Raw genomic sequence first — 25,542 nt, forward strand, 5'->3', positions numbered from 1 at the left:
GTGGGACAGAAGAGGAGAGGTTGAAGACAGGATTAAGGTGGTAAAATACAAAACGCATACCTACGCAAATAACATTGTTTTGGCATCAGCAGTGCTGGCATTTAGTGTGATGGGTGGGTCCCTAAAATTGAAGTTGATTGGGGAAGGGGTCAGGGCAGGGACGGAGTCAAGATACTCAGGGCAGTGCTGAATGAGTCTTAGAACACAGCAGCATGTAGGAGCAGCATTCCACAGCTGGCTCCTGCCCCTCACCCCACCCCAGCCCTTGGCCACTCCGCTCCAGCCACGCTGGCCGCCCTGCCTGCGTGCTCCCTGTCAGGGCCTTTGCTCTTGCCGTTGACTGCTTGGAATGTTCTTCCCCCAGATGTCACTCAGTTGGCTCCCTTGCTCTTTCCCTTCTCAACAAGGCCAGCCCGGCCCATCCTGCTGAGTCCTGGAACTGCCCCATCTCTGCCCTCCTCACCACCTTGCCTAGCACCGCTTTCCCCTGTCCACAGCATCTCTAACTTCTAGAACTTTTTGTTATTTTGCTCGCTGATGTATCCTGACATTGCAGAATGGCAACTGGCATGGTGTGTGCTCAGTAAACATGTGTTGTGTTGAATTTGTTGAACTGAATCTGGAAGGACCTTCATCATCTAGTTATTTCTAACCAGGTGTGCTTTCCGAGTTTCTGGTGGAACTTGTCAAAACACTCCAACCAGAGTCCCTACCCCAGACCTCCCGAGTCAGCTTGAGGAGCTCCCCAAGGTTTCAGATATTAAAAATCCCTTCTCTGGTGCAGTCTCCCCTCTTAGCAACTGGCTTGCCAAGGCTCCCAGAGGGCCCGCTCTGTCCGAGGTCACTGCGTAGTTGGGGGCTGAGCCAGCAATCCCACAGTTCTCTCCATCTGGAGCCCATTCCAGCTCTTCAGGCGGTTTGGACGGCACCTCCTAGGCCAGTCCGGGGGACCCTCAGTCCAGAACACTCATTATCAGAGAGAGTGCCTGGCGCTATTGTTCTCTGTTTAGTTTCCTCCCAGCCCAGGCCTAGCACACAGCTGGAGCTCCGTGATTTGCTTTTATTGTTTTCTGTCTTACTCTTGGTGAGCAGATATGCCTGGGCCTCAGTCCAGTTGATCTTCATCTCACGTTCTCCAGTGAGCTGAGCAGGCACAGGGCTGGAGAAGTGAGGAACGGAAGCATGCCCCTGCCTTTCTCACTATGACCTGAGTTTCAAAGCAACGTCCTATGACAGCGAGAGAACTGGCTTGGGGCCAGTTGTCTATTGCTGTGTGGTCTGAGCCGGTCTCATAACCATTCTGTTTCCCAGCCTGTAAAATGTGGCTGGCACCCGGGGTGGACATGAGGATCCCACCTGCTAAGGTATTGCTGGAGGCTCAGCATACAAACCCAAGGTTGCACTCTTGTTCAATGCCTCCTGTGGCACCCCCCTACCCAGGGACAAAGTTCATTTCCTTGGCCTGGAACCTGGAGTTCTTCCACCTTGGCCGCAGTCCCTAGCCCCTTGCCTCATCTGCTGACACTCCCCTCTACACACCCTTCACTCCGGCCACAGTTAGTCACCACCCTGAACAGGCCACACCGTATCACACCTCCACGCCTTTACACGAACCGTTCCTTCTGCTGGGAATGTCCCCTCCCTTTGCTACCCAGAGAATCGCAGCATCGCCAGCCTCTGCAACACCTTCTTCCTGCTCTGTCTGTATCTGATGTGGAGGCCCACAGCCTGGGTTACACCCCTGGCTCCATCACCTACCTGCTGAGTGACCTCAGGCAAAGTTCTCTACCCTCTCAGCCTCAGTTTCCTCATCTGCAAAATGGAGAAGATAACAAGACCATCCTTCAGGGTGTTGTAAGGATGAACTGAGATCATGTGGAACCTGGCCCCTTCCTGGCACACACGAGGTGTAAATGATGACTGTTAGTACTATCCTTAATGTTCCTATCAATACCTCACTCTGCCCAACTGCACTCAGGATCTCGGCCCTCTCAGGTGACCCAAGGACCACCCAGGCCAGCTGATTCTGGAGAAGCATGGAGATGGGGAGCTTTCCTGCAGTCAGCCCTTTCTCTCTCTCTTTCCGTCCCTCCCTCCCTCCCTTCCTTCCTTTTTTCCTTCTTTCCTCCCTCCTTCCTTCCTTTTCTTTCTCTTTCTTTCTTCTTTCTTTCTTTTTCTTTTTCTCTTTGTCTCTCTCCCTCTTTCCTTCCTTCCTTCCTTTTTTCCTTCCTTCTTTCCTCTCTCCCTCTTTCTTTCTTTCTTTCTTTTCCTTTCTTCTTTCTTTTTCTCTTTGTCTCTTTCTCCCTCCCTCCCTCCCTTCCTTCCTTCTCTCTCTCTTTCCCTGCACCCTGCCTACCCCCCCCACCCCACAACTACAACAGGATTTTGCTCTGTCACACAAGCTGGAGTGCAGTGGTAAGAACACAGCTCGCTGCAGCCCTGACCTCCTGGGCTTAAGCAATCCTCCTTCCTCAGCCTCCTGGGTAGCTGGAACCACAGGCACGTGCCACCATGCCCAGCTAATTGTATTTATTTAATTTTTTGTAGAGGCGGGGGTGGGGGTGAAGGGTCTCACTACGTTGCCCAGGCTGAACTCCTGGCCTTAAGCGATCCTCCCACCTCGGCCTCCCAGCATCAGTCAGCCCTTTCTGATTGATGAAACAATTAGGAGGAGAACCATGATGGCAACGGAAACAGAACTCACCAAGAACAGCTGTGTTCTTATGCAAAGGTCTGGGTCACAGCAGGTGAGGGGGGAGTCTGGGGAAGGGGAGAGACTGCAGCTGCAATAGGGGTTGCACCCCCCACATGCCAGGCTTGACCGTGCTCCATCCCCGAGGCGAAGTGCCAGGGACGGCCCTGCTCGCCTTCTGGCCTGGTCTTCCCATCTGTCAGGGCCTGCAGGAGGGCATCACCATCACCCTCTCTCCTCTCCACAGCAACCGCTAGAGGACAGTGGGCTGTGGAGTCAGACTGCCCTGGTTCAGGTCTCTGCCGCGCCCCTTTCTAGGTGTGTAACCTTGGACAAATTGCTCAACCGCCTGTGCTTCAGTTTCTTCCTCATCTCTAAAGTGGGGACAATAATAACGACTCCTGCTTCACTGAACTGATGGGAGGATTAAATTGCCATCATGTCTTTAAGACGCTGAGCACAATGCCTGGAAGACAGTAAGCACTCAGGAAATGTTAGTTATTATTAATCATTTCCTTATTTGGGGGGTGGGGAAATAGAAGGAAAGAGAAGTGAAGTAACTTGACCAAAGCCATTCAGCTTGTAAGTGGTGGAGCCAGGATTCCACCCACGGGTTGTTTGCCTCCAAAGCCAGAGTTCTCTCAATTTTTCTATGTTGTCCCTTGTAATCACCCTTACTCCCTAAATTTAAGCTGGAAAAACAACTTTTTAAAAATACCCTAACTGGCTGGGTACAATGGCTCACAGCTGTAATCCCAGCACTTTGGGAGGCCGAGGTGGGCAGATCAGGAGGTCAGGAGTTCGAGACCAGCCTGGGCAACATGGTGAAACCCTGTCTCTACTAAAAATACAAAAAGTTAGCCGGGTGTGGTGGCGGGTGCATGTAATCTCAGCTACTCGGGAGGCTGAGGCAGGAGAATTGCTTGAACCCAGGAGGCGGAGGTTGCAGTGAGCCGAGATTGCACCATTGCACTCCAGCCTGGATGACAGAGCAAGACTCCATCTCGAGAAAAAAGAAAAACAAAATACCCTAACTATAATGGCAACGTGTTGAAACATTTCAAATATATGTAAATCCATGAGTTCATGATAAAAATTAATGATCACTTTCAGAGATGCTGGGGAACTCACTCATTATTTTGAAAACATAGGATTTTCAAGCCTCTAGATTTAGGGATGCAATCAAACTCCAGACTGTGGGAAATTCTACAGCAAAAATGACCTGGTTTCCTCAACAAATATATTGTAAGGGTGGAAAAAGAGAAAAAGTGGACCTATAATTTAAAAGAGACTTAAGGCCGGGCGCAGTGGCTCACGCCTGTGATCCCAGCACTTTGGGAACCTGAGGCAGGCAGATCACATGATGTCAGGAGTTTGAGACCAACCTGTTAAACATGGTGAAACCCCGTCTCCACTAAAAATGCAAAAATTAGCTGGACGTGGTGGTGCACATCCGTGATCCCAGCTACTTGGGAGGCTGAGGCACAATAATTGCTTGAACCTGGGAGGCAGAGGTTGCAGTGAGCCAAGATCACGTCACTGCACTCCGGCCTGGGTGACAGAGTGAGATCCTATCTCAAAAATAAATAAATAAATAAAAGAGACTTAAGGCACAGTGGCTCATGCCTGTAATCCCAGTGCTTTGGGAGGCCAAGGTGGGAGGATCGCTTGAGGCCAGGAGTTTGAGACCAGCCTGGGCAACATAGCAAGACCAAGTCTCTACAAAAAATTAAAAAATTTAGCCAGGCATGAAAAGAAAAAAAAGAGAGAGAAAGAGGCTTAAGAAGCATTAATCATTTGCAATACAGTATATGGACTTTATTTGAATCCTAATTTGAACAATCGTATAAATGAGAAAACTAGAGAATTGGAACAGTGACTAAGTATTTAATATTAAATTATTGTTGGTTTTTTAGGCATAATAATAGTAGTGTAGCTATTTGTTAAAGTCCTCTTCCCTTAGAGACACATCTGAAATAGTTACAGATGAGATGGTATGATGTCTGAGATTTGCTTCAAAAGAACCCAGCGGGTATGGCTGGGCTAGAGATGAAGCTCAATTGGCCATGAGTTGGTAATCATTGAAGTGGGGTGATGAGTGCCTGGGGTTATTATATTACTCTCTCCACTTTAGTATATGTTGGAAAACTTCCATAATAAAAAGTTAAAGAAAAATCCGAATGATGTAAAACCGTTTTGTCTTTATAACTGCTTCTAGGAATTGACCCTCTTGGAGCCTCATTTCCCCAACTGCAAAGGGAACTGAACTGTGTCATGGCGATCACCAATGCCCAGCGCCCACTAGGTGCCAGGCACTGCTCCAAGAACTTGATTTGTTTTCAGTCAATCTCTGAACCACGCTATGGGCAGGGGACTTGTGTTGTGCCCATTTTGGAGGAAACCAAGGTCTAAAGAAGTTAGTGGTGCTCTGGGTGTGGTGGCTCACACCTGTAGTCCTAGCACTTTGGGAGGCCCAGGTGGGAAGATCCCTTGAGCCCACGAGTTTGAGACCAGCCTGATCCATGTAGGGAGACCCGATCTTTACAAAAAAAATTAAAATAAAAATAACTAGCCAGGTGTGGCAGTGCATACTGCGGTCCCAGCTACTTGGGAAGCTGAGGTAGGAGGATTGTTTGGGGCCAGTAGGTCAAGGCTGCAGTGTGCCAGGATCATGCCACTGCCCTCCAGCCTGTGCAGCAAAGCAAGACCCCATCTCAAAAAAAAAAAAAAAAAAAAAAAAAGAAGTTGATTAACTTGCCCAGGGTTACGCAGAGCAGGTGGGCAGGTGGAGGAATTCCCGAGCCCTGGTGCTTATGTTGTACAATAGGCTGCCTCTCAGAGTACAGAGCTAACCGTGCATCCATGTGAGCCACTGTGGTGTCTTTTCTGCATTCACAGATCCTCCCCATCCTGCCCACTGCTGGGCCAGAAGAGGCTTGCTAAGGGTGAGGACTGTGGAAACTTGCCTGTGGTACCTCACCTTGAGTCAATGTGTGTGAGGAAGGTGCTCCTGAGAGTCGCCGACCCATGACTTAGGCAAGGGTAGGGCCCCAGCTTGAAGTGCGGGCAGAACCGGGCCAGGTGGAGGCAGCTGCATGTTTACCTCCTTCCCTGGGCTGCCTGGGCAACCTTTACCATGCTGGCCTGAGTGCGGAGAGACCCACTGAACTTTCTCCCAGCGGTGTGTGTGTGTGTGTGTGTGTGTGTGTGTATTTGGGGAAGGAGCAGGCTGGAGCTCCAAGGCTGCCTGCAGGAGGGAGAAGAATCTACTCCTTTGAAGGGGCTCAGAGGGGCAGGAGGCTGGATGTGATGACCCCAGGTGTCCTCACTGCCTGTTCCCAGCTGTCTCCAGCTACTGGGAAGTGCACATGTGGGTATAGAGTGTGGCCACCCGCTCTCTGGGAGATTATAGCCTAAAGGATTTAGGGATTAAAATCTCCAAACACCCTGCATCCTGGAACCATCCGGGCAGGCCTGGCACCATCTCAGCACAGTTCTTTGCTGTCTGGATTCTCTCCCCATTCTATCCCTCACTCACTCATTAATTCAGTGCATGTTTGCAAGCACTCACTCTATGGCAGGCGCTGCATTTGGCCCCGAGGGCGTGGCGATGAATAAAGCACGGTCTTATTTCTCCCAGGTTGTTCACAGTCTATTAACAGGGAAATATGAGAGTGAAGGAGAAAATATCTGCTCCACACGCCCCTCTTCCCAGGAGCCTGGTCAGGCTTAGTTGTGCAGCCCCCTCACATTCCTCCTGTCTCCAGCCTGGTCTGGATTGATCCTTCTCCCACATGTCACAATCCCTCCCCATCCAAGTCTCCCCATAACATCTCGCTGTGGGTTTGCCCTCCAGAGAGCGGGGAATGGTTCAATCTAGATCAGCATAGTTCAACAGAAAGAAAAATAACGTGAGACATAAATGTGGGTTACACACATAATTTAAATTGTTTTGGGCTGGGCGTGGTGGCTCAGGCCTGTAATCCCAGCAATTTGGGAGGCTGAGGCGGGCAGGTCACGTGAGCCCAGGAGTTCGAGACCAGCCTGGGCAACATCGAGAGACCCTGCCTCTACAAAAAATACAAAAAAAAAAAAAAAAAAAATTAGCTGGACGTGGTGGCACGTGCCTGTAGTCCCAGCTACTTGGGAGACTGGGGTAGGAGGATCACTGGAGCCAGAGAGGTCAAGGCTGCAGTGAGCTGTGACCATGCCAGTGCACTCCATCCCAGGTGATAGAGCAAGGCCATCTCCATAATAAATAAATAAGTAAATTTTAACAGTCACATAAAAATATATAAAGAACAGGTAAAGTCAATTTTAATAACATTTTATTTAACCCAATATACCTAAAATGTGATCACTTCAACATGTAATCAATATAAAATTATAAATAAGATAGTTTGTATCTGCTTTTCCTACTGTCTTTGAAATCCAGTGTGCATTTCACATCGATAGCACATCTCAACTTGGACCAGCTGAATATTACGTGCTGACTAACCACACATGGCTAGTGGTTACCACATTGGACAGAACAGATCTAGATGACCAATTCTGGGATCTGATCCTCTTTACCTAGTTTTGGAGCTGGAAACACAACTCCATTATCCAAGCGACAGGCTCCACCTCCCTAGGAGAATTTGCCAGGAAGAAGGGAGGCTGCAGCCTTGTGTCCCTGCCCAGAACTTCAGCCTGGGGTGCCAGGCAGGAAAATGGGCTGAGGCTGGGCCAAGGGTGTGGCCCATTAACCAATCAGAGAGCTAAGAAGTGGGGGGTCTGGGAAGCTCAAGGGTCCCACCTGAGCTTCGTCCGGAAGTGAGCTCCATCACTTCTGATTTGGGTACGTAAAGAGCTTGTAGACGCCACACCCTTGCTCTGCTGTCTCCTCCATTCTGAAAGCCTTTCCACCCCTTCCTTCAATTGCATCTGCCAAAATGTTATCCTTCAAAATGCTTAAGCTACAAAATTCAGTGAACAAAGAAAGAAGTATAACACAGAGAAAAGCCCAGAAGAAAACACACCTACGTTTTAGCCATGGTTTTCTCTGGGTTTTGGAACTAGGTAACTATTTTCTTTTTACTTTTTCTCTTCCTTCCTTCCTTCCTTCCTTCTTTCCTTTTTTTTTTTTTGGAGAAAGGATCTGCCTCTGTCACTCAGGCTGGAGTGCAGTGGCACAATCATAGCTCACTGCTGCCTCAACTTCCTGGGCTCAAGCAATCCTCCCACCTCAGCCTCCTGAGTAACTAGGACTACAGGCATGTGCCATTATACCCAGCTAATTTTTTATTTTATTTTTTGTAGAGACAGGGGTCTATCTGTGTTATCTAGGCTGGTCTCAAACTCCTGGGCTCCAGTGATCCTCCCGTCCTGGCCTCCTAAAGTGCTGGGATTACAAGCTTAAGCCACTGTGCCCAGCCCCTCTTCTTTTTACTTTTGTACATTTTCTTTAAAGAAAAATTTTTTTTGAGATGGAGTCTTGCTCTGTTGCCCAGGTTGGAGTGCAGTGGCGCAATCTCGGCTCACCACAACCTCTGCCTCCTAGGTTCAAATGATTCTCCTGCCTCAGCCTCCAAAGTAGCTGGGATTACAGGCGTGTGCCACCGCGCCTGGCTAATTTTTTGTATTTTTAGTAGAGATGGGGTTTCACTATGTTGACCAGGCTGGTCTCGAACTCCTGACCTCGTGATCTGCCCACCTTGGCCTCCCAAAGTGTTGGGATTACAGGCGTGAGCCGTTGCGCCCAGCCTTCTTTAAATTTTTAAAAATTATGAACATGTCAGCTGGGCGCGGTGGCTCACACTTGTAATCCCAGCATTTTGGGAGGCCAAGGTGGGTAGACATGAGGTCAGGAGATCGAGATCATCCTGGCTAACATGGTGAAACCCCGTCTCTACTAAAAATACAAAAAATTAGCCGGGCGTGGTGGCAGGTGCCTGTAGTCCCAGCTACTCGGGAGGCTGAGGCAGGAGAACGGCATGAATCCACGAGGCGGAGCTTGCAGTGAGCTGAGATTGCGCCACTGCACTCCAGCTTGGGCGACAGAGCAAGACTATCTCAAAAAAAAAATTTATGAACATGTCTTAACTAAATATATAATTGGAAAAATTAATTTTTTTAATATACATTTTTAAAAGCCTTACCTGGTCTTCAAAGACCAGTTAAAATGCCAGCTCCCCTGAGGGTTTCTGGGACCTCGGTCTGCTATACTCTGCTGTGGTCCTTCCCTACTCCACAGTCTGCCTGGTGCTGAGTTTAACCTGGGCCTGTCCTATCTCTTCTCCAGCATCTTGAGGGTGGGGCCTGGCACAGTGTCAGCCACCCAGTGGGGTTCTCTCTGCCTTGTGGACTGAATGACTGAGGCCAGCTACAGCCAAAAGGCTCCAACTGGGCCCCTCGGCCGGCTCATGCTCTGGCCTCTCTCCAGAAAAAGTCTGCAAATCTCTCTCACCCCAGAGACTGTCAGCTGCTCAGAGAAAGGTCTTTTTGAAAATGCAGCTGATCAAACACTTGCAACAGGCCCCGAGACATCTCCCAGATCTCGCTGTCACAAGTGCTCCAGAGGACAGGCTTCACAGCCTCGACTACACAGACGCTGCTGAAATATTTACGAGGCTGCTGGCTTGTGAAACAGCTTTGGCTGGGGAGAAAGCGAAGGGATGTGGCGCTTGTTAAGTACCTGGACGTGTCACACCTCACACCGTGCAGGGAGCCTCCTGGCTCGGTGAAGGAGCTGCCATTAACCTCATCTAACCCCACTGGCAGGCTGAGACCCCAAGTCCCTGAAGCAGGACAGCACAGAGGCTGAGAGCTGGGCTCTGGGGGCTGACCGCAGGGCTGGGCAGCTGGCCCCATCACCTGCCAGTTGTAGCCAACCTTGGGCAAGTTACTGAACCTCTCTAAGTCCCAGTTTCCTGTCTATAAAATGGAGATGAGAAAGAGGACCTGCCGCTGTTGAGAGGATTAAACAAAACAATCCACACAGCATCCTTAGCATGGGACCTAGCACATGTTAAGTGCTGCATAAATGGCAACAATTCTTATCATTATCGGCCCAGTCAAACAAGAGTGAAGGGGCTTGGGAAGGAGCCAAGGCCACTCACTAGCAATGGCAACCCTCCAGGAATGGGCCGGATCCGCCTCTGTCTTCCTCATGTTCACTCAAGCTGGAAACCTCTCCCTCTCTCTCACCTTCTACCGCCAGGCAGCCCTTCACCAGATCCCCCCTTAAACAGCCCCTGAATCTGTGAATTTTCTCCACCTTCACTGCCCAACACAAGCCCAGGCCACCATCACCGCTCCCATAATGGCAGCGGTAGCCTCCTCGTGTCTCTTCTCTGTCCTGCAGCCAGGCGGGCTTCTAAAATGGCCAAACTGGGCTGGACATGGTGGCTCACACCTGTAATCTCAGCACTTTGGGAGGCTGAAGCAGGTGGATCACTCAAGGTCAGGAGTTCGAGACCAGCCTGGGCAACATGGTGAAACCCTGTCTCTACTAAAAATACAAAAATTAGCCGGGCATAGTGGTGCATGCCTGCAATCCTAGGTACTCGGGAGGCTGAGGCACAAGAATCACTCGAACCCAGGAGGCGGAGGTTGAGCCGAGCTGAGATCGTACCACTGCACTCCAGCTCCAGCATGGGTGACAGAGTGAGACTGTCTCAAAATAAATGAATGAATGAATAAATAAATAAATAAACTAATTAATTAAATGGCCAATCTGAGTGGGTGCCCACCCCTTCAACCTCCCTTACTCTGTAACTTCCCAAAGCCCTCCCCTGTCCACAAGGCTGGCATGATCTGCCTGATGCCCCAGGTACTTCCCCATCTTACAGCCTTTGCACAGGGGTTCCCCCTGTTTAGAACACTCATCCCCTCGCCAACCCCACCTCATCATTCAGGGCTCCTGGAGGCCTCCCCCCGACGCACTCCTCCACCCATCTGCATTACTGCCCTGTTATTCTTCCACAAGGCAGCTTGGGCTTTTGCTTTGAGGCACTCGCCATGTGTGATTCTGCACTATTTCCTTAAGACCTGCTTCCCGCTCTAGACTGTGAGCTCCTGGAGGGCGGGGAGAGGATCTCTTGCTTGCTTCTGCTTTCCTAGCTCACTGCATGACTCTCAGGCTGGGCTGGAAACACTTTGTTGAATAAATGAGTTCTGGTCCCCACCCAAGCACACAAGGAGTGACCCACACTGCTGCCAGGCCAAACTGCACTGAAAAATGGCATTGCTGTGTGGACGTGGCCCTGCCCACCTCCCGCAGGCAGAGCGGGAAGGGCTGAGGAGCCCCGACCAGGCAAGGGGCAGTCATGGACACCTGCCCACCCCTTTCCAGTGACCCAGTCCTGCCTCCCACAGCCGAGCAGTGCTCTGTCAGTATGGATGGCCTGGACAGTTGGGGTCATGCAAGAGGCCTGGCATGTCGAGGGCTCTGGCTCTTGGCCCCGTCTGGCTCTCTGCTGTTCCCAGGTGTCTTTTCCTCATCACTCCCTCCTTGGCCCAGACTTATCCTTTCATGTTATTCCTCTGGGGATGGTCTGTCTCCTACTAGAGGCTTACTCAACGAAATGAATTTTTAGTGGTGGAATATTGAGCTTGTTACAGTCTCGGCCAAGGGTAGATGGCTGGGAAGGGGGTCCCTCAAACCCCACCTCTTAGACAATTGCCTCCTGTCCCTGTGAATACAGCTGCTTTGCCTGGATCAGCCTCCAACCTCTGGGCTAGGCCACCTTCCTCCTAGGATTCAGCTCAAAGTTGGCTCCTCATGTTTTCCTTCCTCCATGCCTTCATTTGCACGCCATTCTGGTCCCCTGCAGGGCCTCATTCTCCTCCCCCAACACCACTGTCTCTTGTCTGTTGAAGCCTACCCTTTTCTTTAAGATGCAGTTCAAAAGCCACCTCTCCTTCAGGCCAGTCCTTTTCAATCTCCCAATCAGATATAACTTCTCCTTCTTCTGAATCCTCCAAAAGCACAGTACTGATAACCTTCAATCATACATGGCTTTGTCTGAAGGTTACTGGGGGACAAACAGCTGTCTCTGTTGTACCTGACATTCTAGAATGTCATGGTTCTTTGTTGCATGTAATAGAAGTTGGTGCTGGTTATAAGCTTCTGAACAATGATGAGGATGGCGCCATTTGACGTTCGGTAGGTGCAATGGACTATAAGCTCCTCAAGGGTGTGGATAAGAGTTCCACGTCTTTGTCTCCCTAGCACCTAGCGTGGTGCCGGCACACAGTAAATTCTCAGCAAATGGTTCTGTGGTTCAGAATGGATGTTCACAATAATGGCTCTAACTTGTCAGGCCTGTCGGATGCCAGGCACTGTGCTGAGCCCTGTCCAAATGTCATCTCACTGAGTTTTCACAATCACTCTCTGGGTCCGGCACCGATAGTCTCCACTAAGAAGTAACCCCACAGGGCCGGGATTTGTGTCTGTTGTGGTCACTGTTGTACACACATCAGAGCTTGACATGGAGTTGGCCCTCCTAAATATTGTTTGAATAAGTAAATCAGTTCATGGATATCCATTGTATAAATGAGGAAACTGAGGCTCAGATTTACCTAAGGTCAATCATCTAGTAACTGGGAGAGTCAGAATTGGCACCCAGATTGATCTGACCCCAAACCCTGTATTCTTCAATATTGAACTCTACCAGGTCAAGGGATGGAGCAGGAAGGCTTGAGATACACAACCCATATCTTTAAGGCACTTTCCATCTGGTACAGAAACGGAAATGTATGCACACAGCGGCACATGCGATGGCAACAGAACCCGTGAGACCCTAGGGAAAGAAATGACTTTTCAAGGGCCTGCTACAAGGGAGGGGCTGAGCCTGGCCTAGAACTCTAGTTTCCTGAAAACTTGATTTTTTGTGTGTCATTCTAATGTGCAGAGGGCCTGTACCAGGCCTACTAAGGAGTGAGCTGATGCGGCTGAGAGTTTTGGAATGTGAGGCTGGGATGACAAGCCTGGGGCCTGGTTCTTCTGTGCTCAATGAGGACTGCTTCAGCCTCAGCCCCAACTCCCAGCAAAGCCCAGGTGTGGGGAGCAGGGGAGGTGAGACAGAGACAAGGAGGGACAGAAATGTGGTTTCACACCTGACCCAGCAATTCCTGCAGCTGGGAAGCATGGCGACTCAGAATGTCGATGCCTGCCAGAGGCTTCGGCGTCTTGTCCTGCGTTTAGGAGACCATATCTGGAGAGGCACAGTGTTAGGGGCATGGGGAGGCAGGAGTGGGACTGCAGCAGAGAGGGGTTTTGCAACCAGCCTCTGGCTGGTCAGCACGGGAGTGTCAGGTTCTTTGCTGTGGGGCTGCTGTGGATGAGAGAGGCAGGAAGAACCCCTGTGAAGAACAGTGAGAAGGGTAGGGGCCAGGGGCCTGCAGGGTGATGGCAGGCTTTGAAGTGTGTGGAGGGCTGCCACAGCTGAGGCCCAGCTATACCCAGGAGGGAGCAAGCAGCCTGATGCCTGAGCTGGCCTGGCCCATTCGCCTCTTGTGGCCCAACCTGAGAACCTTCTTACTGTGGGTGAGCTGGGCCCTGTCTAGCCCTGCCTCTGCGCCCCCATCGCTGGCCTCAAAAGCACAGGTTCTCTTTTCCTGCACGGTGGGGAAGCAGAGAGTGGTGCAGGCTGGGTGTGCGGGTCTGTGTGTTGGGGGGTTATTGGTGAGAATCTGGGGATAGGCGCCTGGATAGCTCTGATTCTACCCACCTAGGAGGTCTGAGACCCTCCCAACTCCTCCCGACTCCCAACCTCAGCGTTGTCGCTGAAACCCTCTTGAGCTGATGGTGCCTATGTGGAGTCAAATGCATTCTTCTCACCGGCCTTGGCCCCAGCGTGTCATGTATAGCCACTCAACCTTTTTGGCCTTGTGCTTCCACGTCTGTAAAATGAGAAGTTGCCTCCATCCACACCTTTGCCCCTCCCCGCCGCCAACCCACACTTGCCCCAGACAGAGCTGGCAACAAAAGCAGACTGTGGAGTGGGAGGGCCTGCCATGGCGTGGGCCTGGAAGGAGGAGAGAGGCAATGCCTGCGGCCAGCCCTTCGCTCCCCCCAGAGCAGCCCTGAAAATATTCCCAGCTGGTCTTTGCCTCTCCACGGTCACAGCAGCCTTGTGATGAAGATGGCAGGGGGAATTCTATAGGGAGGACAGAACTTCCTTCCGTCTTCTCCTGCCCCCAGCTGCTGCCTGGGATCCACTCATCCCCTTCTTCTCTCCTTGGCCTCACTCTGCAGTGGGGGGGCTCACTCACTCCAGGGTTCAGCCACTGTCCACATGCTAATGAGCTAAGGAGTCTCAAACCTCCGCCACCAGCCCAGCACTCAACTCCATGGGCCCCAGGGCTGGGCACCAGAGCGGGAAGGGATGTGGTCCTCCCCCTGGACACAGTGCATGGTGCCTCCTGGGGCTGCGCAGGGAGGAGGCCTTGCCCGGACCTCTCTCCTGGGCACCAGGAACCTCTGGCCAACTGCTTACAGGACATCTCCACCTGGGTGTCCTACAGCCCTCAAACTCAACCTGACCCCCACCGAGCACCTCAGCTCCTTTCCCTTTCCATAATGGGACCATTCTCCCAGGGACTCAGTCTTCACACCTTTGCCCTTTTTGATGCCCCTTCTGCCTTTCTCTCACCTCTACTGTCTTCCCAAGTCCTGTCGGTCCTGTCCCATGCTGTCCCTTTTCTCCATCTTTTCTGCCCCTGGATCACTTGTCTTGTTTTCTGGTGATCAAACATGCAGACAGCGTGTGTTAGATGGCCGGCTATGCTCTAAGTGCCTTACAAATCCTAACTCTCCTCATTCTCACAACCTTCAGTTGACAGAGGATGAAACTGAGGCACAGAGAAGTCAAGCATCTTGTGCAGGGCCAGGATTGGGACCCAGGCAGCCTGCTCCAGAGCCGGGCTCTGAGCCTCCGCAAGAGCCGTCACTAAAGTTCCACTTACCGCTGCACCTTCAGTCTCTTCCTCTCTCCATCCCTCCCACATGTTCACAGACGAGATCTTCTTCCTTTCTTATTTAATAAAACAGTATAATGACCAGCCTGGCAAACATGGTGAAACCTCATGGCTACTAAAAATAGAAAAATTAGGCCTAGCGTGGTGGCTTACGCCTGTAATCCCAGCACTCTGGGAGGTCAAGGCAGGTGGATCACCTGAGGTCGGGAGTTCGAGACCAGCCTGGCAAACATGGTGAAACCCCCGTCTCTACTAAAAATACAAAAATCAGCTGGGCATGATGGTGGGTGCCTGTAATCTCAGCTATTTGGGAGGCTGAGGCAGGAGAATCACTTGAACCCAGGAGACAGAGGTTGCAGTGAACGGAGATCGTACCACTGCACTCCAGCCTGGGTGAGAGAGTGAGACTCCGCCTCAAAAAAAAAAAAAAAAAAAGAGAAAAAACAATATAATAACAAAAATTACTACAGAGGTTGGTCTTTCTTATCTTCTTTTTTTTTTTTTTTTTGAGGCTGAGTTTCGCTCTTGTTGCCCAGACTAGAGTGCAACGGTGCAATCTTGGCTCACTGCAACCTCTGCCTCCCAGGTTCAAGCGATTCTCCTGCCTCAGCCTCCCAAGTAGCTGGGATTACAGGCATATGCCACCACATCCAGCTAATTTTCTTTTATTTTTAGTAGAAATGGGGTTTCACCATGTTAATCAGGCTGGTCTCGAACTCCTGACCTCAGGTGATCCACCACCTCGGCTTCCCAAAGTGCTGGGATTACAAGCGTGAGCCACTGTGCCTGGCCTGGTTGGTCTTTCTGAAGCATGACTTTAAACACGTCATTTCCATGTTCAATAAAACCTTGAGGCCAGGCACAGTGACTTACTCCTGTAATCCCAGCCTTTGGGAGGGCGAGGTAAAAGGATCGGTTGAGCCCAGGAGTTCGAGACCAGCCTGGGCAACATAGCGAGATCCTGTCTCTACAAAAAATAAAATTAACCAGGCGTGGTGGTGCAGGCAAATTAACCAGGCATGGTGGTGCAGGCCTGTAGTCCCAGCTACTTGGGAGGGTAAGATGGGAAGATCACTTGAGCCTGGGAGGTTGAGGCTGAAGTGAGCCATGATTGTGCCACTGCATTCCAGCCTGGGCGATAGAGTGAGATTCTGTCTCAAAAATTAAATAAACAATAAAATAAAATGAAGCTTGAAACTCCCCATTACTTCCCCACCTTGTACAAACAGAATAAAGCCTATCATGGGGCTGGAGATTTGAGGATGTTACCCCAACAACCTCCCCAGCTCCCCTGGGGAGCCCCTTACTGTTTCTGACTCCCTTGAGGCACTCTTCCCCCAGCCCTCAGCCACCCCAGCACTGCCCATCCCCTCCTGCCCAGAGGGGTGAGTCTGAAGGGACCTCATCCTTCTTGAAGAATGACTTCTATCAAATGTGTCAACAGGGACAGAGACCACAGACATGACAAATGAATGAACAAATGAGTAACTGTGGAACTGAGCTGCCTTATGTGGTGGAAATCATTTCATTAAACAATATTTGTGGAACCCTTAAGGCTAACACTAATAGCTAACACTAAGAGCTTATCGTGGGCTTATAGTCATCAAACATGCACAGAGCATGTGTTAGATGCCTGGCTCTGTTCGAAGTGCCTTACAAATCCTAACTCTCCTCATTCTCACAACTTTCACAACTCACCTCTCACAAGCTCTCATACAGCTTTTAAATAGAGGAGCCAGGATCTGGAGCAAAGCTGTTTGACTCTGTAGCCTTGGCTTTTGACTACCACATCTAACTATCACCAGATCCCAGAGGAATGTTACACGAATGTTTAATATTTGAGTAATGTCAGCTGGGCACACTGGCTCATGCCTGTAATCCCAGCACTTTGGGCGGCTGAGGCGGGCAGATCACCCGAGGTCAGGAGTTCAAGACCAGCCTGGCCAACGTGGTGAAACTCTGTCTCTACCAAAAATACAAAAAGTAGCCAGGTGTGGTGGCGTGCACCTGTAGTCCCAGCTACTCAGGAAGCTGAGGCAGGAGATTAGCTTGAACCTGGGAGGCAGATGTTGCAGTGAGCTGAGATCGTGCCACTGCACTCCAGCCTGGGCAACAAGAGCAAAACTACACCTCAAACAAAATTTTTTTTGAGTAATATCCAAAGACCACCTCATGGGAACATATACCCTAGTTACTTGGGAGGCTGAGGCAGGAGGATGCTTGAGCCCAGAATTCAGACTGTAATAAGCCATGATCATACCACTGCACTCCAGCTTAGGCAACAAAGCGAGACCCTGTCTCAAAAAAAACTGGGGGGGACATATAAACAATGTCAAGGTAATAGAGTCCAACATCTGAGAAACATCATAGCACTGACAATGTCAACATGTCTGAGGAATATAAGGATTTTGTATAATGCTGTACTTTACTCAACCAAATATTTATCAACCCACTACATCCATGTCAGGCACTATTTCAACCCACAGGTGTAGGGCAATGACACAACACCCCCAAACTCCTCCTCTTCTGTAGCTGACATTCTAATGGGAGAGAGAGAGAACTAAACAAAACTAAACAAAACAAAACATGTCAGAGGTGACAACTGACATAGAAAACATGAAGCTTAATCAGAAAAAAGGGACTGTCCAATGTGCTGGGTGGGGGTATGTGGGTGGCACTGCTACTTTGTATAAGATCAGGAAGACCACCCCTGAGATGATGGCTGCGCAGAGTAGTGAAGTTAGTGAGGGAGGGAGCCACGCAGTGATCTGTAGAATTTCCAAACAAGACACAGCCAGTGCAAAGGCCCTCAGCTAAGGGCATGGTCAGCCCAGGCTAAGGAATGGCCAAGAGGCCTGTGTGGCTGGAGCGAGTGAATGCGAGAGAAGGAACAGGAGGGATTCACAAACATGAAAGTGCTGAGGCTGATGAAAGTCAGGCTCTGCGTAGTGCCATGTCTGGGAAACATTAATAGCTACAATTGATGGAGTGCATTCCACACGCCTGGCACTGCATTCAGTCCAGCTCCCACCAAAACTGCTACAGGAGCTTAGAGTGTAACAGGGAGTCAGTCAAAGAAACTTCACAGCACCACGTGACAGGCGTTACATCAGGCTGCTAGGGAACTACAGAAGAGGAGCATCTAACCCCAACTAGGGGGGAAGGAGGTTTCCTGGAGGAGGCGGCATTCAAGCTGTCAAGCAGGAGAAGGAAAACACTTCCAGGATGCAGATGCAGAGAGGGAGGGAAGGCCAGAACCTGGACCAGTTGGTCAGAGCTCCAGGAGCAGTGCTGGGGACCAGGGCACAGCTTGCTGGAAGAAGAGCTTGGGTTTGCAGGGTCGAGAGAGCCTCTGGACATGGAGGCCCAGGCTTAAGTGTGCTTGTGCAAAACTGGTGGTTATGGAGTGGGGGACAAAGGGCAAAAAGGGGTGGGATAAAGACTTTGATAATTAGGCCAGGCATGGTGGCTCACGCCTGTAATCCCAGCACTTTGGGAGGCTGAGGCAGGTGGATCACTTGAGGTCAGGAGTTGGAGACCAGCCTGGCCAACATGGTGAAACCCTGTCTCTACTAAAAATACAAAATTAGCCGGGCGTGGTGGTGCACACCTGTAATCTCAGCTACTCAGGAGGCTGAGGCAGGAGAATCACTTGAACCCGGAAGACAGAGGTTGCAGTGAGCCGAGATTGTGCCACTGCACTCCAGCCTGAGCAACAGAGCAAGACTGTCTCTGAAAAAAACAAACAAACAAACAAAAAAAAGACTTTGATAATTTGTCTGCCCACCTGGGCCCTGCTTTCTCAAGGACTTTAGGTGGGTCCCTAGGCAGTGAGAGAGAAGCAGAAGGTAAGTGGCCACCCCCACCTGTCCCAGGTCTTAGTTTCTCATCCCATCCTAGCAGATTCAGATCCTTCTTTCAGGCAGATTTGTGGGTGCTCGCTCTGGGGCAGCCCAAGACATTCTGGTAGGAGATTCCTCAGTTAATAATACCTCACATACTTCCAGCACTTCGTGGTCTTTTATGTGCTTTTACTGCTGTAACCTGTGCGTCTGACAGTCAATCTAGGATGGACAGAGCTCCGTTCTAAGCCTCTTTTTCGTAGGAGCTGCAGCTCAGAGAGCTTAAGGGCCTTGCCAAGGCCACGCGGCCAGTGGGTGACTAAATTGGGCCTTGATCCCAGCTCTTGAGATTGCAAACCCCCTATGACACTGCAGCAGCTACAGAAAACGGGGCCTGATGATGGCTGGGTCCCAAGGACACGTCTGGGGAAGCGGGGAGAACGAGCTCTGGCATGGGAGGAACGGAACAGGAGGAAGATGGAGACGGGGTGATGGAAGCTAAGCGTGGAGGCAGGAAGAGAGCTCTGGCAGGGGTTGTAGAGGCTTTGAGACAGAACTAGCGGTGTCTCCAGAAAGACCCCGTGAAATGTCCCAGCGGGGCTGAAAGAAACAGAAGAGGTGTCCTCCCACCCCATGTCTCTGTGAACCAAGGCAGGGAGGGACCTACTGTGTGCATTTCACAGGCGAGAAAAAGGAGCAAGGAGAGGTGGCTATTGGCTTGCCCCAGGCCCACAGGAGCGCAGGGCCCAGGGGCCCTGTTAGAAGCGGGCGGCACAGGCGAGACTTCCAGACCTTCCCCTCTACCGTGGATGATGAAATAGCTGATGAGAGGGGAGGTGGAGATGGAGGCAGAAATCACGGCCGCATCCAAAGAGGGAGGGGGAAAAGGCAGAGGCGCAGCTGGAGCTGCAGAGAGATGGAGAGACGGTGGGGAGATGCGGCCCTGATGCCCGGCTCTGGTTTCACGCTGGCAGCGTCAGCTGGTCGGTGTCACGGAGTTCCCGCGCCCTCCGCCCGCTCAGCCCCCGCGGACCCATCCACTGGGGTTGCTCCGCAGCGCGACGCTCTCTCATCCCGGGGGAGGGCTAAGGGCGGCGGGGGGGGGGGCGGGGGGGGCAGCGGAGGGAGGGGGCGGTGCGCGGCCGCCTTCCCCCTCCCCGGACTCGCGAATCCGCAGCGTCCTCCGCAGCATCTTCCCAGGCCCGGCCCTCTCCTACCCCCCGCGCCGATGGTACGCGCCGGCTCGCCTGGCCCGGCTGCAGTGGATGTTGCTAGAACCCACGCGGAGGAAGGAAGAGACGCAGGCAGGCTGCGGTTACCCAAGCGGCCGCCCCGGCCTCAGGGACCCCTTCCCCGAGAGACGGCACCATGACCCAGGGAAAGGTACCGGCATCTCCTCCCCGCCTGCACCATCCTCCATCCTCCGGCTCCCGGCTCCCTGTCATCCTCAGCAAGCCCTCTGGACCACGAGAGCATCCTCCCCTGGCCCTAGTTTGAAGGTCCTCCGTGGTCCTTGCTGAAGTCAGAGGACGGAAAGGCCGGTGTCAAGGAATGGACCGGGGCCTCTTCCTGCCCGCAGGCGCGCCTCTCCTCCCCTGTCACCCTCCCACCCCTGCTTTGGCATCACAAGGCTCCTCACAGATACCCAGGCCCCCCGTGAGGAGTCAGCCCGGGCGTCTGGTGTGACAGTATGTGTGTGCATGGGTATGTGTGTGCCAGGGTGAGCCCTGAGGGGCAGTGCCTATCGGGCAACCCCCTCTGGCCCAACCCTCCAATCCCACACCCAACCACTTTATGCTCATCTTTCCCACCCTCCACAGAAACAACCCCCACCCCACTCCCTGCCATTGTTCCACATCTGGGCGTCTTGGCTCTGTCCCTGTGCTTGGGGCTTGCTATGACAACTCTGCATCGGGATGCTCTAATTGTTGTTTTGGTTTTGGCCAGGCATGGATGGGTCCGGATGAAGCATCCCTTCTTCTCCAGCTTTAGGCCTGAATTGTAGGGGAGGGGCTGGGGCAGAGACTTGGCTGGCCTAGTAGCCTTATGTAACATCAATAGCCTGTGGAATTATACAACCACTAGGGCCTGGGGCTAAGGGGGAGGGTACTCTGGCCCTCTGTTTGGGTTGCTAAGGATTGGGCAGAGAAAACAGGGGAAGGACGTCCCCTACACTCCCCCTTCTTCTCTTTGAGAGGAGCTTCAGAGCCAATAGCATCCTTCCCTGGACCCTCAGACCCTCCTCTCCCTGTATGCAAGCTCTTTGGGCCTCAAATGATGTCATTGGGTGATACCACCTCCTGCCATTGGTCACACCTCACTTGGGAGTGCCGTATGTGTGATGAGGGGCTGGGCATTAGGGTCCAGGAGGCTCTGGGGGACAGAGTGGTAGGGTGGGGGCTGAACTCGATTTAGGTGGGCATGATCCTTCAGATCCAGGTGTGAGTGGGGCTGGGGAGTAGGAGAGAGTGGGAGGCCTGAGGAGTGTTCAGTGTGGTAAACATGGAGAACCCACCCCTTCTGCTGAGTCTCCTTCCACCTCCACCCTGCCTCCACCAGGCCCTTTACTGGCGCTGTTCCCTTCCTGGCGTGAGGAGGACCTTTGCCTCCTCTGCCCCTTGTCCCCCCTTGTGAGCTCACTCACAAGCTTGCTGGGGGACGGAGAAGACCACTCCAGTTCAGTGGTCCTTGGGCCTGGATGGAACCAGAAGTCTTCTGGTGTGTGCCTGTCTCCAGGCTGCCTCAGCCAGACGCCCCCTGCAAAGAAGGAACTCCGCAGTCTTCCTCAGTGGCCCTTTAGGTCTAACACAATCTTCGGGGAACCAGACCCAAATCCCATTTTCTGACAGCCAGGCCTTTTGTTGCTGTTTCACTTTCACACCACCCCCTCCACCCCAATCTTTCCTTCTCTGGCTGCCTCATTCAGGCCTTCCCAGCTCAAATCCTCTCACCAAAGCTAAACATGTCCACGGGTGGGTGGCCGGGGACACACCTGAGTGTAAATGGACTCGCGTCTCCAACCTGCCTTGGGGACACTTCCCTTTGAGCCCCAGTTTCCTCATCTGTTCGGTGAAGGAAGAGACTCAACTGGATGTCTTCTGAGGCCCCTTCCACTGGGTCACTCTGTGAGTCTGTTCTGGTTTCGGGAAGAGGCTGAGATTCCTACAGGATGAGGCCAGAACAGACCCTTCGCCAGGATCCTCTTGCCCTTCCTCCACCCTGAGGGCCCTTCCTCTTTTTTGTTTTCTCCCTCTGCTCTTCCCTTTCTGTTGCCCTTCTCTCTCCCATTTCCATTCTCCTTGCATCACTTCCAGCCCAACAGAACGATCAATCCCAGTGGATGGTGCCTAGGCCCTGCCTCTCAGTGGGCCACATGTAGCTCTGTGACCTTGGATGAATCACTCTTCCTCTCTGATCCTCATTCTCCTCATTTTAAAGCAGGGGTCAAAATGCAACTAGCAAGTCTCAGGAAGATTAAACGACATAACCTTTTATTTGTAACAGTCTACTATGTGCCAGGCCCTTTTCTGGAACCATAGAGGCCCTGCCCCTACCCCAGGGACAATGACAGTGACAACCAGTGGTGGACACTCCTAAGAATTTTCTCTTTCCGGCCGGGCGTGGTGGCTCACGCCTGTAATCCCAGCACTTTGGGAGGCCGAGGCGGGCGGATCACGAGGTCAGGAGATCGAGACCATCCTGGCTAACACGGTGAAACCCCATAGCCACTAAAAATACAAAAAATTCTCCAGGCGTGGTGGCGGGATCCTGTAGTCCCAGCTACTCCGGAGGCTGAGGCAGGAGAATGGCGTGAGCCCGGCAGGCAGAGCTTGCAGTGAGCAGAGATTGCGCCACTGCACTCCAGCCTGGGAGACAGAGCGAGACTCCGTCTCAAAAAAAAAAAAAAAAATCTTCTCTTTCCTCTGTTCCTATCCCAGCTCTACCATGTGCCCCAGCTAGCTCTGACCCCTCTGGAGCTTAGTTCTCTTGTCTATAAAATAGAGACATTCTTGTCTGCACTCCTGGCTTCTGAGTGCAGGTAAGGAAGGACCCATGAAAATTCCAGGAATTGAGGAATTGGTGAGGAGGGGTTGGAAGTCTCCCTTTCCCTGGTGACTGTCTCTCTCTCTGCCTCTACTCCATAGCTCTCTGTGGCTAACAAGGCCCCTGGGACCGAGGGGCAGCAGCAGGTGCATGGCGAGAAGAAGGAGCCTCCAGCAGTGCCCTCAGCTCCACCCTCCTATGAGGAAGCCACCTCTGGGGAGGGGCTGAAGGCAGGGGCCTTCCCCCCAGCCCCCACAGCGGTGCCTCTCCACCCTAGCTGGGCCTATGTGGACCCCAGTAAGTCTTTCAGCTCCTGGAACCTGGAGCATCATGGGGTGGGGGTGGGCCCAGAGGCAAAACCTGAGTAGGAGGAAGTTGTCCAGAAAGAGGTACACTGTGTGGTTGTATGAAGCTGTGCTGTTAGATGCTTAGGATTTGGGGAACTCGTCTGAGGGTAGGTCAGAGACAACTCCATGAAGACGGAGAGAGATACAACGTCTGCAGCAGGGTGCTCTCGATAGGGAAGAGGGCATTTTTTTTTTTCAAGTCACCATGCTAGAGTCAATGGAGGGGACAGATGAGGGAGAAAAGCTGAGGGCTAGTTAAGAAAGAACTCCTAGAAAAAAGAGAAGCAGAGAAGGCGGGGGCGTAAGAGGCTGCCACTGGCCACAGCCTTCACTGGGCCTGGTCCCTGTGAGTGAGGGTGCAGTGTTTACTCACTGGCTGGTCTGAAACCTCAGTGGGGACAGGTCTCCATGGAGGCCCCAGGGCTGTTGGGGGATAGGGGTCTGGGGATCCACCTCACCAATCACTCTTCTCATATCTGTTCCCTTCCCCAAGCCCGTGCTGGGGCAGGAGGGCATGACGCGGGGAGGGAGTGTGGTTTCCAGCCTCAGTGTCCCCCACAGCCAGGCACACTCACCCAGGTGGATGCCAGATTCCTGCAGACCGAGAATCCCAGTGGGTAGGAGTTGCTCTGTTGGGTCAAGCAGCCTGTGGGAGCTTTACCTCGGGGCCAGGAACGTATAGCTTCCCAAAAGCTCTGAGGAACTCCTCCCCAGCCCCTTCGGCCTTCCTCAGCAGCCCCTCCCCTCCCCCACTTTATCACTCCACCTCCAGCAGGATTCTAGAAGAGATCTCAGGACAATGCCCCCGACAGAGCCTCTGCTCACAGGGCGTAGCCACCATGGTCTGCATCTCCCACTACAAACCCCCTGGGCACAGACCCCTGAAGACTCACGCCACCGTGACCTACTGGAGGGTCAATGAAGGTCTGGTGTTTGTGGGCGTCCTCCTCCCCGCCCTACACACCCGCCGGCCCACTTTCCCTCTCTTTTTCCCTTCCCTCTGCGGCCTGGCCACCTGGGCTTTGGCAGAGGACGTAGACAGGACACGAGGGAGAAGTGAAGGACAAGAGGGCAAGGGTCTCCAGGCCCCAGGTTTGCAGTGGGTCTACCTCTCTCCCCCTTCCTCATTTCCCATATCCTCGTTGCTAGGACTGCTGTTTTAAGGAATGTTTTCCAAGGAACTGTCGAGGCAGGAAGGCAGCTATGACAGACATTTGCTAAGTGTGTGCCAGGGCACAGGGTTCGCGTCTGGGTTTGTTTCGGAGGATGCATTGACTTGCAAGACCTGCTGGGATCTCCGTCCTCAGAGAGCTGACTGTATAGACAAGTGATTGGACAACTACCACACAGTGACACAAACACAGTAACAGATGCCTGGGCACCTTACCTAACCCACCTGACAGTCAGGGAAGGCTTCCTGGAAGAAGCAGTATCCACGCTGAGTCCCAAAGGATAGGCATGAGTTAGTCTGGTGAAGAGGCAGGAAAATGAGTGTTTAAGGCTGAAAGAATAGAATGTGCAGGGGCCCACAGGCAAGAGAGTACCTGGTTGAAAAAATACATTCAGGTCGAGAACATGGTTGGGAGGAGGAATGTGTAGCGGGGCTGGAGGGTGCTGCTCAGGGAGGCCGTGGAGGCTTTCTTAAGAAACTTGAACTTGAGTGAAGGGCAGTGGGGAGCCATTGAAGAGCTCGAAGCAGGGCAATACCATGGTCAGCTTTGAAAGACCAAGACAGAGGCTACTGCTGGGGGCAAATGAGATCGTGGAAAAACCTAGTGGGGACAGTGGAGGGACAGAATGAACACATTGGAGGACCTGGGAATGGCCATGATGAGGGGCGCAAGGGAGCGGGTGAGGCAGTGTCGTTCCCAGCAGAGAGCATAGGCTTTCATTTCACGCACCTGGAGGCTTTCATGTTTATCGTCCCCAGGAGGTGGGTATCACTCATCAGTATCAGAAGAGGCTCAGGGAAGGCCAGTAACTTTATCAGGGTCACACATCTAGTAAGTTCTAAGGGAGGGATCCACCCCTGCGTCTGTTTGACTGTGGAGTCCATGCTCTTCCAAAGGGCTCCGTTCTGGGACTAGGCCTGGAACTGTCATCCTCACCCCCACTTCTTGCCCTTGTCCTGGCTTTATTTCCCCTCCAGCCCCCTACCCCCTGAAGCCCTGGTTTCCGGCTGGAGTACCAGCAGTCCACCACAGCCAACCAGTCCCCAGCTCCCAGCCCAAGAGCCTCAGCACAAGCCAGAGTCAGAGCTGGGCACAGTGGCTCATACCTGTAATCCCAGCACTTTTGGAGGCCAAGGCAGGTGGATTGCTTGAGCTCAGGAGTTCAAGACCAGCCTGGGCAACATGGTGAAACCCCATCCCTACTAACAATACAAAAAATTAGCCAGGCGTGGTGGTGTGCACCTGTAGTGCCAGCTACTCGGGAGGTTGAGGTGGCAGGATCGCCTGAGCCAGGGGAAGTCGAGGCTGCAGTGAACCATGATCATGCCACTGCACTCTAGCCTGAGTGACAGGAGTGAGACCCTGTCTCAAAACAAAACAAAACAAAACAAAAACACAAAGAATGAGCCAGGGTCAGGATCTTTGCTGCTGGGTGGCCCAGAGAGAGTAACTGGCCCTCTGTGATCCTTGACCACAAGGGAGCC

General features: G+C 52.3%; 1 protein-coding gene and 1 long non-coding RNA gene across 2 annotated transcripts in view; both read left to right on the plus strand.

Moving 5' to 3' along the window:
- Window positions 1-11,787: 11,787 nt before the first annotated feature.
- Window positions 11,788-14,747, plus strand: LOC116461974 (uncharacterized). Its single transcript, XR_004246217.1, has 3 exons — window positions 11,788-11,837; window positions 12,349-12,466; window positions 12,586-14,747. It is a non-coding gene; the product is annotated as an uncharacterized LOC116461974 (long non-coding RNA).
- Window positions 14,748-19,707: 4,960 nt separating this feature from the next.
- FAIM2 (Fas apoptotic inhibitory molecule 2) overlaps window positions 19,708-25,542 on the plus strand; it is a 34,399-nt gene continuing 28,564 nt past the window's right edge. Inside the window, exons 1-2 of the mRNA XM_032143901.2 lie at window positions 19,708-19,878; window positions 22,641-22,836. Of these exons, the coding sequence (XP_031999792.1) occupies window positions 19,864-19,878; window positions 22,641-22,836 (211 nt within the window). The 5' untranslated portion in view covers window positions 19,708-19,863. The remainder of the gene's footprint in view (window positions 19,879-22,640; window positions 22,837-25,542) is intronic.

Source organism: Hylobates moloch, unplaced genomic scaffold (assembly GCF_009828535.3).
Source record: "Hylobates moloch isolate HMO894 unplaced genomic scaffold, HMol_V3 SCAFFOLD_22, whole genome shotgun sequence".
Lineage (NCBI taxonomy): Eukaryota > Metazoa > Chordata > Mammalia > Primates > Hylobatidae > Hylobates > Hylobates moloch.